The 14,046-nt window shown below is 45.7% G+C and overlaps 1 protein-coding gene across 1 annotated transcript in view; it reads left to right on the forward strand.

The window, feature by feature from the left end:
• Positions 1-773: 773 nt before the first annotated feature.
• Positions 774-14,046, forward strand: part of LOC137384069 (ras association domain-containing protein 8-like) — a 67,744-nt gene continuing 54,471 nt past the window's right edge. The window contains exons 1-3 of the mRNA XM_068057643.1: positions 774-1,027; positions 1,371-1,610; positions 6,399-7,303. Of these exons, the coding sequence (XP_067913744.1) occupies positions 1,508-1,610; positions 6,399-7,303 (1,008 nt within the window). The 5' untranslated portion in view covers positions 774-1,027; positions 1,371-1,507. The remainder of the gene's footprint in view (positions 1,028-1,370; positions 1,611-6,398; positions 7,304-14,046) is intronic.

Here is a 14,046-nt window from a genome sequence, read left to right on the forward strand (position 1 = left end):
GAATGATGGGCAGCCAGTGGACTCGGAACTTCCCCCAAGCAGCAGCCAATACTTGGAGAGGCGGAGGAAAAACCTTTGAAATGACAGCTGTTTACCTGAACTGAATACTAGAATGCTTTGGAAATGCACGGCATTTTCTGTTTCTGGCTAACTAGCACAGTAGGAAGATTCCTCCAGGAGGAGGCCATTCTGCCCCTCGAGTCCGCTCTGCCATCCAGTTAGATCGTGGCTGATCTGTGCTTCAACCCTATTAACCTCCCCTGCCACCGTCCCCACCGCGCCCCCCCCCCCCCCACCCCCCACCTTGCTCCATATCCCTTACCTAACAAAGGTATGCCCTTACCTAACAAAGTTTACTAATCTCACACTCAAAAGCTCCAATTGTTCACTATCCTTTTGTGTGCTTCCTATTTGTGAAGATGGTGCATGATGGTTGGGTGGTCTGTCTCTATTGTTACTATCCGATTTGCTATACTTCCTGCTGAATTCACAAACACCATCTGCTGCTGCTGCTTGTTACTGATCACAAGGTTAGAGTGAGAAAGTCAAGATAAACAAAAGTGTGGACCAGTCACTCATATATTTAGTTCAAACCTGAATCAGGGCGGGTTTGTAGTTCTGAAGTATTTAATGCCCAGCATATCTCTAGTATCTAATGTGATGATGAAATTGTGTGCAAAAGCAGGAAACTGCTGAGCGTGCTCTCTTCCGTTTGCCCTATGAAATTCACAGAAAACTGTGCTATATGCTGCTGCTGTCTCTGCCTGTCAATGTCGATAGACTCTCCTGTCTCATAGGAACATAGAAACTTCTAGATGAATAAAGACCGAGATCCATCTAGTTCACCTTCTACTACCCGAGTAGTCATGTGATATAACAATTTATGTCGTCGTTCAGTCATAGTAATCAATCTCTATCAATTAGTCTACAGCAGAGCCAGACACAGCGCGAGGAAAACTTTGATGCAGACCTTTGGGAATCATAGGTCCAAAGTCACCTGTTCCCTCAAAATTCTAAACTACACCTGGTACTGTAATGAGTTCTGTCAACACTGTGTAGACTCCAGGTTATACTCTGTGCTGTAACAAGGTGTATCAACTCTGCATACATTTATAACAAATCTAAAGGAGGTTGTGAGAACAGGTAGTGTGGGATGGAAATGCTACAGTAGGAGTTACCAGGCTGAAACATGCATTGATGCCCACTGATAAAGAACGAGAAGGTTTATCCTGTTTTAACCTGTGCTATCTACACCTGGGACTATTTTTTATATTGACACTATTCTATAAAGGTATTTGATTGCTCACTGGAACAAATCCCGATGCTGTCTCTTTCAGCTCAAAGTTCAGATTTTAATTTTCTTTTCCCAGATTCGGCCTTCACCCTAGTGACACGCACTCAGTACCCGTCTGAGGAGAAGCTATTGAAGGCCTTCATGAAGGTTTGGCACTGAGACTGCCTGCGGCCCCTCCCTTACTTCCCCCTCTCCCGATCGGAGCTTTGGACCATGGAGCTGAAGGTGTGGGTGGACGGAGTTCAGCGAGTGGTCTGCGGGGTCAATGAGAAGACCACATGCCAGGAGGTGGTCATAGCCTTGGCTCAGGCCATGGGTAAGGAGAGCATTTTCTGTCTGGTGATGGGTGATATCTGGGACGAGCGAATAATATCCTACAAAACCCTAACTTCATTTCTGATTGGAATTGGCAGGATCACCCTCAACAAGGGTGCACATAATGGGGGTGGGGGAGGCAACCTTTTGGAATATAGAAAGAGTTTTGTTTCTGTACTGTATGTATTTAACCCCTTCTGATCACACACAGACACATTCCTGTGGAGGGTTGTGTGTTGGGGTGATGGGGAGAGATTGTTAGCATCCACTACCTGTGTCTCCGGCCCCTTTGGAAATCCCAGTCAGACTACTTCAAATCATGGAATCATCGAGCACAAAAGGAGGCCATTTGGCCCATCGTGTCTGTACTGGCTCTTTGGTAGAGCTATCCAATTAGTGCCATTCCTCTTCTCCTTCCCCATGGCCCTGCAAGTCCCTCCTTTTCAAGTATTTATCCAACTCCCAAAGTTACAATTGAATCTCCTTCTCCTGCCCTTTCAGATGGTGCATTCCAGATATTTTTGCCAGTTATCTTTAAATCTGTGTCCTCTGGTTACTGACCCTCCAGTCAGTGAAAACAGTTTCTCTCTATATACTTTAACAAAATCCTTTTACAATTTTGATTACCTCTATTAAGTCGTCTCATAACCTTCTCAGCTCTAAGGGGGTGCAATTTTGCTGTGGCAGCTAACAACTGTGCCGGTGGGTCGATAGGACTGTGATGGGTGCCTCCAAAATGTAACTATTTTCCTGATGTGTCTCTCTGCCAATTTTGCCCACGCTAGCAATCGCTCTGCAATCTGCCTTCCAGAAACTGGTCTTTAAATGCTGAAAATGACTCCCTTCTTCCACAGCGTTGGCAACAGGGGAAAGTAGGGCCTCCCTGCCTTCAGTGTTTTTAATGGACTGTAACAGGGGATTTATGTTCCTCCGTCATACTGGGAGAGGATCGGAAAATGGAAGCAAAAAAAAAAGACAATTTTGTGGTCCACACCCTGAAGACGCCTGAAATACATCCAACCCATATTGGGTCAGGTGATTTTTTTTTTTCCCCAGGCATCCTAGAGGCTGCCTCAAACAGGCATTAGGCTCCCTGTATATGCTAATGAGTGGTCCAACACCAACTTTAGGACCCCTCCCTGAAATTGGGCAGCTCTGCTCAGGCTTTCCTGCAATGTAGGTCAATCTCAACAAAAAGGTCATGTGGAGTCAGGAGGAACAGGAGTCCTCCCCCGAAGGCCACTGCCAGCTTTATGGCACCCCTCTCGTTCACCTGTCCCAGAATCTACCTCAGATCCGCTTGGCCCATCGCAATCACTGCCTTCCCATTCTCCTACCCAACCCCGGGACTTGGCTGAAATAGGAAGCCCAAGTTGGATTGATTGAAATGGGTGAACTGCCTTTGGAGTTCCTGGTAGCTTACCCCTTTTATTATAATTGGGTCTGAGGCACAATTCTGGGCAAGCCTCAGGCCTCTGAGTTAGGCTGTCCTTGTGTGCTGTCGGTTATGTGCCCAGAAACTGTAATGTTTCTTGTGAAGGTGTTAATATTGACTATGTAGATAGTCACTCAGGGACAAAAGAATATAGCCTGTATCTCCAGAGTAAACTAGAAGGGGGTTGACTTTAATGGAAGGTAAAACTGAGGGGGAGCTGTAAAACTAGTGGCCAATCTAATGGGGTCAGTTTTCCTCAGGCATATTGGACTAAAATCACCCCCTAAGATCCTGAATTCTCTTGGACTTTTTTCTGCACTTCTAGTGAAGTTAGGGTGATGCAGCAACAGAAAATCCAGGGGAGTTCAAGGCCTAGGCCTTGCTGACTCTCCTGTTGCCATTGTAGTTCAGTGCAGCCACACTGTTCCATCTGCTGGAGGCACTAGGCACTGCAGCCTACTCAACAGAGCACCCTCTCCTGGATAGTTAATAAGAGGAAGAATTGGTCTAGTCACTCACTGCAGGCTAGGAATCAGCCAGTGATATTAGACGAGGGAACGTTTAACGCGCTCATATGGATTACACTGACCAACATTTTAGCACAAGTGTTGAGATTTATTTTGAGTCCTCACATCTGCTAAATTGATGGACAAAGGAACACCCTACAAGTGCCTTTGGTGTTTGTCTTCTGATATTGTCAACAGTCGTTTCTAGGCTGTTGTATTGCAGCCCGAAAATTAATTCATAAAGAATGTGTTCATACATAGCAACCAGAATGATTACTGACTCACAGCATTAAAGGAAATCCCAACATTTTCTATAGGCATATAAATAGTAAAAGGGTGATAAAAGGAGGAGTGGGGCAGATTAGGGACCAGAAAGGGGATTTACATATGGAGGCAGAGGGCATAGCTGAGGTATTAAATGAATACTTTGCATCTGTCTTTACCAAGGAAGAAGATGCAACCCAGGGAATGATGAAAGATGAAGTAAGTCAGACACTAGAAGGGTTTAAAATTGATAGAGGATAGGCTGTCTGTACTTAGTGGATAAAGCACCGGGACCAGATGAGATGCATCCAAGGATACTGAGGAAAGTGAGGGTGGAAATTGCAGAGGCACTGGCCATAATTTTTCAGTCTTCCTCCGACTCGGGAGTGGTGCCAGAGGACTGGAAAATTGCAAACAGTACACCCTTCTTCAAAAAAGGGTGTAAAGATAAGCCCAGCAACTCCAGGCCAGTCAGTTTAACTTCGGGGTGGGAAAACTTCTAGAAAAAATAATTTGGGACAAAATCAATAGTCACAGGGACAAATGCAAGTTAATTAAAGAAAGCCAGCATGGATTTCTTGAGGGAAAATCATGTTTAACTAACTTGCTGGAGATTTTGAGGTGGTAACAGAGAGGGTTGATGAGGGCAATGCTGTTGATGTGGTGTACATGGACTTTCAAAAGGTGCTTGATACAGTGCCACACAACAGACTTGTGAGCAAACTCGTAGCTCATGAAATAAAAGGGACAGTAGCAACATAGATACGAAATTGGCTGAGTGACAGGAAACAGAGTAGTGGTTAACTGATGTTTTTTGGGCTGGAGGAAGGTTTGTAGTGGAGTTCCCCAGGGACCAGTGTTGGGACCCTTGCTTTTCGGGCAGATAGGTAGCAGATGAAGTTCAATGCAGAGAAATGTGAAGTGATTCATTTTGGTAGGAAGAACATGGAGAGACAATATTTAAAAAAAAAAAGTACAATTCTAAAGGGGGGGTGCAGGAGCAGAGGGACCTGTGTGTAGATGTGCATATGTCATTGAAGGTGGCAGAACAGGTTGAGAGAGTGGTTAATAAAGCATACAGTATCCTGGGGTTTATTAATAGGGGCATGGAGTACAAGAGCAAGGAAGTTATGTTGAACTTATATAAGACACTAGTTCGTCCTCAGCTGGAGTATTGCATCCAGTTCTGGTTGCTGCACTTGAGGAAAGACATGAGGGCATTGGAGAGAGTGCAGAAAAGATTCCCGAGAATGGTTCCTGGGATGAGGAACTTCAGTTATGAAGATAGATTAGAGAAGTTAGGACTGTTTTCCTTGGAGAAGAGAAGGCTGAGAGGTGATTTGATAGAGGTATTCAAAATCATGAGGGGTCTGGGCAGAGTAGATAGAGAGAAACTGTTCCCACTCATGAAAGGATCAAGTAAGAGAGGGCACAGATTTAAAATATTTGGTAAGAGAAGCAAAAGCAGCATGAGGAAAAACTCTTTCACACAGCGAGTGGTTAAAGTCTGGAATGCTCTGCCTGAGAGTGTGGTGGAGGCAGGTTCAGTTGAAGCATTCAAAAGGAAATTACAGTTATATGAAGAGGAAGAATGTGCAGGGTCACGGGAAGAAGATGGGGGAATGGAACTGAGAGAATTGCTCTTTCAGAGAGCCAGTGTGGACACAGTGGGCCGAATGGCCTCCTTCTGCACTGTAACAATTCTGTGATTCAGTCCATCCCTAATTCCAATCAAGCCTCCCATGCACATCACACTCCCCACTGTAAAACAGCAAAGCAGCGGAAGACTGAAGGAAATTCATGTGGAATGACTCCAGGCCTATTTGGACCATCTCACCCATGTGAAGCAACTTTGAATACTTTAGATTAATAATAGATTGGAGGTTTTTTTTGCTTAATTAAAAAAGGCAGGATCTACCTGCGGCATTGCAAATGGATATAGACGATCCTGTGTCACCATTTTTTTTTTTTTAAGAGCAGGGAGTTCTCTTAGTATTGGTTGAGGGTGAAATTTTATGTATGATACTGTCAAAACAACTGAACCAATCATTTATTTCATGTCCTGTTTGCGGGAAAATAAATTAGTTCCACCACCGACAGTCGCTGTGTCAAAAAGTAGTCTAATAATCCAGATAATCCAATCTAGTCCATTGCATATGAAATACTTTGGAATGTCCTGAGAGGTGTGATAAAGGTCCCATATTAATGCAAATTCATTTGTTTTAGTTGACTGGATCAGGGAGAAATGGAAAAGTTGCTTTTTCAGAAGGGACAGTGATAGTGAAAGTTGGGCCTGCTGTCAGGTATGGCTCAGTGGGTAGCACTCTTGCCTCTGAGTCAGAAGTCCAAGAGTTCAAGCCCCACTCCAGAGCTCAATGTGAGTTTACATTCTAGTACTGCACTGTTGGAGGTGCTGTCTTTCAGATGTGATGTTAAACTGAGGCTCTGTCAGCCTCCTGAGGTTGTGAAAGGTACCATATAAATGCATTTTTTTTTTCTGCTGCTTTTGGAAGAATCAGGCTCTGGTAGGCCACATTCCCTTGGACAGTCTGTGTTAGCAACTTTCTTTCACTCTCATTCGCAGGTCGTACTGGACGCTACACTCTGAAGGAAAAGTGGAAAGATGTTGAAAGACATTTGACGCCAGATGAGAAACTCTTGCCCTCCCTTAGTAAATGGGGCCAGCAAGCTAAGGATGTCCAGCTGATACTAAACCGCACCGGGCCCTCCGTCAGCCTGCGGCCTGTTTCAGACAAGCTCCGAGGACCAGAGAGGAACATCCATAGGCAGAGCCTTCCGCCACTTGCAAAGCTGTGGAATAAAAGTGACAAAAATAGTCACTTGAAAGAAGCCAAGAGGAAGTCCCTAAACTTTGCTGAAGGAGCTAGAGAGTGGCTGGAATCCTTTGGGAGGAGCAAGGAAGGAAAAGCCAAGATCAAAGATGCCGAGCCTGAGAAAAAGGCCGCAAGCTCTGATCAACATCCAGGAGAGGACCTGAATCAGCTACTCCATCTTCAGCAGGAGAAGCTGAAGAGTCTTCAAGTGGAGCTGGAGTCAACAGAAATAGAGATCAAACAGCTGGGGGAAGATGGCCAATCAAATGACAGTGTGGAGATTATCAGACTCCAGGAACTGATTAGCAAGAGGAGCGCTGAGGCAGAGGAAGTGGAATTCTGGGAGAATGAACTAAAAGCTGAGCAGCTCCATGGGGGAGAGCTGAGCGAGCAGCTGGAGGAGATGAGGGAGAAGCTGGAGGAGTGTGAGGAGAAACTGAGGGAATGCATACTGAAAGTTCAAATCCTGGAGGCCAACACTGAGATGGCCAGGTCCCAGGGGGAATGGCAGAAGGCCAAATCCTGTCACTGCATCAGAATCAAGGTACAGGAACTGAAAGAGGAGATAACTATTAAATCTCAGGAAGCTGTTCAACTGAAGGAGGATGTGAGTCTGGTGGAGAAGGCCATTGAGAGGGTGGAATATGAAATTCAGGTCAGTCTGTAGGAGGATTTTGGGCAGTCCCAGTGCCGGTGACCTTTCTGTGCTCATATGTTTTACTTGTCATTTCTGAGAGACTAAAGAGCTGTGGAAGGGAATTTTTTTGTTGGACTTTTCAACCAGTAAAGATGCTGTGCCCAGGATAAGTGTTCCCTCTCTCTTACTGCACGCTATTTCAGAGGAGCAGCAGAAAACTTTTTTCCTGTCTATTTTCCTCCTCTCCTTTCCTCAAGATGCTGGCAGCCTCCCGTTACCTCATCCAATTGGTCATTCATGATGTGTGAGCGTAAACATTAGAGGTGCTTGGCTATTCAACCATGGGGGCATCACACCTGGATCCTAGTTACTACTCTGACCCAAATTACACATACACACCCACACAAATATGTGTTCCAGTAGAAGGCTTAGATAGCAGTCAGTACCTGGACCCCGGCTGATTTATTTTTCCCTGTTCTCTAACTCAGTGGTACTGAGGTCAACTGTCTGATCGTCACTGCTGCTCCAGCTGCAGTCGACTAATTCAACCTTGGCGGTAATTGAAGGTAGCACCACTCTGCCCAGTGCCTTTGCCAATTAAGCCCAGCAAACATTTGACTATATATGACCACCATAAGTTGGAATGTCCCAACCTGCCCTGAGTCCCATTCATAGGGCAGTTCTGCCAACACTGAAGAACCTGGTTAGTTTCCCTGGCACCATCCAAAATCTAGACCTTGCTCAGAACAAGGAAACAAGTCGGGAAAACCCGTAAGGTATGAGCTGGCATATGAACAAGCAAAACTGGCAGCAGGAAGAGTCCAGCTGGTCTGACAGCCTGTCCTGCATTCATGGCCAGAGCATTCCGACTGACTAAACATTGCTACCACCCCCACCACCCATCCCCCACCCCCTCCATCTCCCCACAGCTGTATAATCTCCTGGGAAAGGCAATAAAAGGAAAAACCCCAGGGCCAAAAAGGGGAAAAAATCTTTGGAAAATTCCTCTGTGACCCCCTGCAGGCATTTTGGAATTGGTCCAAGAAATCACACGGCTTACATGTACTTTAGTTGTTAATTCACTTGCTCTATATACGAGGAGATCTCTGCCACAGTCAGGAAGCAATCCAGCTCCCTGTTAAAGGCAGAGGGCCAATACTCACCACACCAGTGGCCATCACATTCCAGAACCTCACTATTCTCTGACAGCTGGGGAGTATTTGGGGATTAGGAAATGTGAAAGGGAACGAAGGGGAGGGTACCAGAGGAATGGAGCAGTGCTTGGCAGCACCTGTAGAAGCAACATCAGACAAGAGCAAAACATGGAGGCGGATGAGGGAACTGTCTCCAGTGCTTAACCTGCCAGGTTCAAGACTAACATCCCAACCAGTAAAAATAAACCCAAAGGACAGGATTGGTTGAATATAGATTTTAAAGTGCTAAAACACATTTGCATGTTGCCTGTGCTGACTCAGTGTCTGTCAGCCTGATTGGGCCCAATGGCTGTTCTGTTTGTCGCAGGCTTATTAACCAAGGTGGTGAGTTTCATTAGTAGGCTAGTCAGGCACTTAGTATCTGGAGCATTGCTTAGGCACTCCAATAACATCATGGGGAGGTATCCTAATTTAAATAAATGATCAGGCCTTAATGAGTCTTTGGTCCCATATCGGAAGCCACTGAACATATGTGGCACGTGGTAGGCCTCAGGCCTCTGTGTCCAACACATGGGACATGTTACTGGCCCCTGTGTGTTAACAGACAGGAACCTTGGCTTACCTTCCCACCCCCCTACTTTTCCCCACCCTCCCCGTCCCATCTGGAGACCAATTGTTACACCTGTACTTAAGGTTGCCAACTCTGGTTGGATGTATTCCTGGAGGTTTCATCACATGACCTCCTGCCTCCAACTGCCCTTCCATTGGTCACTCAACATGTGCATCCTCTCAGCTCGCTGCTTTCCCAGGGCCAATCGGAAAGCAAGTAGACTCTTCTTCATCCGATTGGTTGATTCTTGACTGTCAGTCAAACAGTCTTTACTCTCAACTCTGATTTTTATAACTAATAAACAAAGGTATTCAACGAAAATGAAAACTAAACATAAATCTGTCTTGTTTATTTTTTTTTCTCCTGGGTTGCTCGCAGCCGTGTCCAGGAGATTAACCTTTAATTCCTAGAGATTCCAGGACAATCCTGGAGGGTTAGTAACCTTACCTATACTTACTACTCTATCTGAGTGTATTGAATTAAACCAAAGAACAAGCCAAGGCCTTCAGCATGCTCCAGTATACTACACAGTGCATTCCTGTACTGAGCCATTGGAGGAGCTTCCTAATAAAAGGATGGGAAGCACCTGGAAGTTGTTAGAGCGTGGCACTCTGTAAGACACCCCCTTACCTTTTTATCTAAAGTCTCACATGCCACATATGGCCTGCAGCTGGTTAAATATAATGGGCTCATCCCATCTCCAGAACCACAGGCAGCATCCTGTTAACTGAAAGGAGTTGCCTACACCTTCTAAATTTTAACCTCATCCCTCCTCTGTTGGAGGCTGGGTAAGGTTCCACAAACCCCCAACACACTCCAATGCTTCATCCGTGTGAATCTTGGCAGCAACTGTCAGCAGGTAATTCAACCACGGGGTCCAATGAAGCCAGACCCCTCCCTAGCCCAGGGATGGCCAATCACACGCCCCGAGCTGAGATCAACTAGCTCAGGCTAGACTGCTGATTTGAACCTGCTCTCTCGGTCTCAGCTACTCACTGAATCAATGCTCTACATTTGTAATGGGAATGTCCTGAGGTGTTAGAGATTTGGGGGTGTGGGGTATGTGCTTCTGGGAACAGATATTCCCTCCAGTCCATCTTTCTAAGTGCCCATGATTATCGAACATGGATTAGATTGGTGGGGCTGTTAGCATCCTGCAGTTGCAGTTCCCCCAGGGAAGATTCCTTGAGGAAAAATATTTAAACTGAACAGAGATTAAATATTTTGACTCATCTGCCTTGCATCTGGCTGTGCTCACTGGGTTGTATCACACAACTTTCTCTCCGCCTGCTCTCTGCCCTTACTATCCCTATCAGTGAGCTTAGATGCTATAACATGATCTGAGAAACTAAATCTGGACAAGTTTGGCTTTTTCCTCCTAGACGCTCAGCCCACACTACCAGTAACCTTGTGGTTTATGGAGCTTTTTATAGTTTAACCAACATACTTCAAATTGATGCACAACTATTCTTTGGTAATTCTAATTATGTACAATGTCAGCAGCTGTTTATTGCGGCATTCTGTATTATTCTTGCGCTTCAAACCTGTTTGTAAATGGCAAATTTCCTGTAATGTCCCCTTTCTGTGTAAATAAAACTGTGTTTTATTTTTAAGTCATCAAAACAATCATTCTTTTCAGATTTCACCTCCTGAATTTCAAATCTCTAAAGCTTTTGAGGTCTTTGGTTTTGATTTGCATCGTTCCAACAAAGCTGTTCCTTCCCTCCACCAAAACTGCCGGCAGTTCTTTTTCCTCCAGACAGATATTGGTTTATAAAGGATTCCCCATTTCTAGCATCTACTGCAGCTTGTGTTGAGACTGTACCCCAGCCTGAGCACTACCAGCCCTTGCTAACAGGAACTTATTTATGTTTAGGTCTGGACATTTGTACCTTCTCCCCCTCTCCCTTCTCCCCCTCTCCCCTCACCCATGGGCTAAGTGGCCTCTTTCTGTGCCTTACACTTCCTGTGATTTCTCTCCTCTCCCTTGTTCCCCTTATTGCTTTCCTCTCCTCCTCCCTTCCCTTTCTTCCTCCTCTCCTCCCATAGGAACAGGAGTAGACAATTTAACCTCTCAAGCCTGTTCCACTATTCAGTGAGATCATGGCTGATCTGCAAACTAACTCCACCTTTGTCCCATATCTCTGAGATTCTTCTTATCCAAAGGTATTCTCAATCTCTGATTTAAAATTAACGATTGCTCTCGCATCAATTGCTGTTTATGGAAGAGTTCCAAACTCCTACCTCCCCTTTCATGTGTAGAAGTGTTTCCTAATTCACACCTGAAAGGTCTGCTTCTAATTTTTAGATTATGCCCCCAGTCCTAGACTCTCCAATCAGCGGGAACAAAGAACAGTACAGCACAGGAACAGGCCATGCGGCCCTCCAAGCCTGCGCCGATCTTGATGCCTGCCTAAACTAACACCTTCTGCACTTCCGGGGCCCATATCCCTCTATTCCCTTCCTATTCATATATTTGTCAAGATGTCTCTTAAACGTCGCTATCGTACCTGCTTCCACCACCTCCCCTGGCAACAAGTTCCAGGCACTCACCACCCTCTGTGTAAAAAAAAAAAACGTGCCTCGCACATCCCCTCTAAACTTTGCCCCTTGCACCTTAAACCTATGTCCCCCAGTAACTGACTCTTCCACCCTGGGAAAAAGCTTCTGACTATCCACTCTGTCCATGCCGCTCATAACTTTGTAAACCTTTATCTTGTTGCCCCTCCACCTCCGTCGTTCCAGTGAAAACAATCTGAGTTTTTCCAACCTCTCCTCATAGGGAATAGTTTCTTTCTCTCCAATCCTGTTCCACTTAATATTCTGATAACTTTAATCAAAGTTCATTTAGCTTCTCTCCTTTCTTCCTCCCCTCCCACACGCTACTTGCATCCTTTTTTTTTGGAGCTTTTTATTCTCTAATGGAAGCAGTGTTCCCTAAAGCGTCATTTCTCTGATTTATTATTCAGATGTGAGCCTTGAATGTGAGTTCTGGCAGAATACAGCAGCTTTCACAGCCAAGGCCAATCCTGTCCCTTCTGAGGGTCAGAGATTATTGGCAGCTCCAATCCCAAAGGCCACACCAGGGTCATGCCCCAAGGAACTTTGACCCTTCTGAGTCTATATTCAGTCACTTGCACTCCAGAATTCATCAAACTAAGTGTTACATATCAGAGGATCACACTTTGCTATAAATATAAAATGATTGTATGTGAAGGAGAATGAAAGGCTGTGGTTTTCCTCACCTGGAGCCAGAAGTTTACCAAACAGTAACAATAGCCTTCTGAGTGGCCTTGGGAGTTAACCAGCACTAACAATTACCCACAGTTTCCTTTTCAGACTTCTTCCCCACAGAGAGTACTTGAGCTATTGAGGGTTAGGCCAGGTTAGCAGAGTGGTTATGTTACTAGATTCACAACTTAGAGGCCTGGATTAATATGCCAGAGACTGGGGTCAAATCCCACCATAGCAGTAGGGAAATTTTTAAATTCAGTTGATAAATCAGTGTTGATGACTCAATAACTACTGGATTGTTGTAAAAAACCCATCCGGTTCACTAATGTCCCCTCGGAAAGGAAATTTGCTGCCCTTACCTGGTCTGGCCTCTGTGATTCCAGACCCACCCTTGTTAAGCCACTCAGTTAAGGGCAACTAGGGATGAACAATAAATGCCAACCTTGCCAGTGATACCCACATCCCATAAATGAATAAATTAAAAAGAAAACTAAGCTCTCGACCATAGCATGTGAGCAATGCCACACAGATCATCCACCAAAACCCTATTGAAATTGGTTTATTGAGACAATGGACACTTCATAAACATAAGTTTTATTGTAGCTGCTTAAACAGTGAATATCTGAACCACGCACACTGGGAATATGTCCCAGCATTGGTCTCTGGTCTGTACTGAGTTTGCTGATCTAAATTGGGGTGCTCCAACTGGCCTTAACTTAAGTAAAGGAATATTGGCTGGTATTCCCGCTCCGGGGAAACCAGTATCCAGTGCATCCTACTGGGAAGTATCTGTGTGGGGGTTGGGGAAGGACTGGATGGAGCTTTGTTGTGATGCCCCGAAAGGTTGAATAACTTGCTGACTCTTGGGCCTTCATATTAACCCCTACAATGAGCAGCAGAGGGTGGGAGGGAGGTTAAAGACTGTTACGATGAAGCATGCCCAGCAAGCAGCGCGTGCTACCTTTTTATACTGTGCGGGATATCTGGTATCCTCGTGTCCCACCGTGGTGAGGCAAAACACCACATTAACATATTTAAATCAGGCTTCAAGAGTGAAAATGGGAGCTTGATTTAAAATTGACTACTGCACAAGCTTCCCGGGGTTGGGAAACTTGGCAGGGAAAGAGAGGCGGGCGCTTCCGGCTTCACAAAGTAAGTACTTTTTCCAGCACTCCTTGTGGGCCAGGAAAAGCAGGAGTTCTCCCCTCATCCTATTCCCTAAGGAAGACCTTGATCTCCACCCTGCCAATTGTGCCCTCCGTCGCCCCACCTGCCATTCCCCCATCCTGATAGTGGTATGTTTTCCCTCAGTCTATGGCCAGGCTGTCAGTTTGGCCAGCCACTGTGAGGGAAAAGGAACAAAGAAATTAGAATGAGTTCCTGCTGTTAAATTCAGCGGGACCTCCTCATCCACTGGCCTTGCTGCTTTTGGCCTCTCCTGAACCTTCCCCTGAAATATCAGGGCCTTGGATTTTTGACCTACACATAAAGAATTGTTGTTTGGAAGTATCCCAGTGCAATGAATCTGTTCCTCTGAGCCAATAAAGGCTCAATATGGACTGGATTTTACAGACTCCCTGACATCAGGGTTCGTGGTGGGCGGGGGGGGGTGGTGGTGGGGTGTGGAAAATGCCTCCAGGTGAGGGCTGCCACGCACCCCTACGCTGGGAGGGCATGGCCCGATATTGCCGGCGGTGGTGGGGCCTCATGGCGCCCCCGCCGCTCGGCAACGGAACCCCCATTTGCATGTTTAAATAAATTTA

The sequence above is a fragment of the Heterodontus francisci genome, chromosome 25, assembly GCF_036365525.1.
Source record: "Heterodontus francisci isolate sHetFra1 chromosome 25, sHetFra1.hap1, whole genome shotgun sequence".
Classification (NCBI taxonomy): domain Eukaryota; kingdom Metazoa; phylum Chordata; class Chondrichthyes; order Heterodontiformes; family Heterodontidae; genus Heterodontus; species Heterodontus francisci.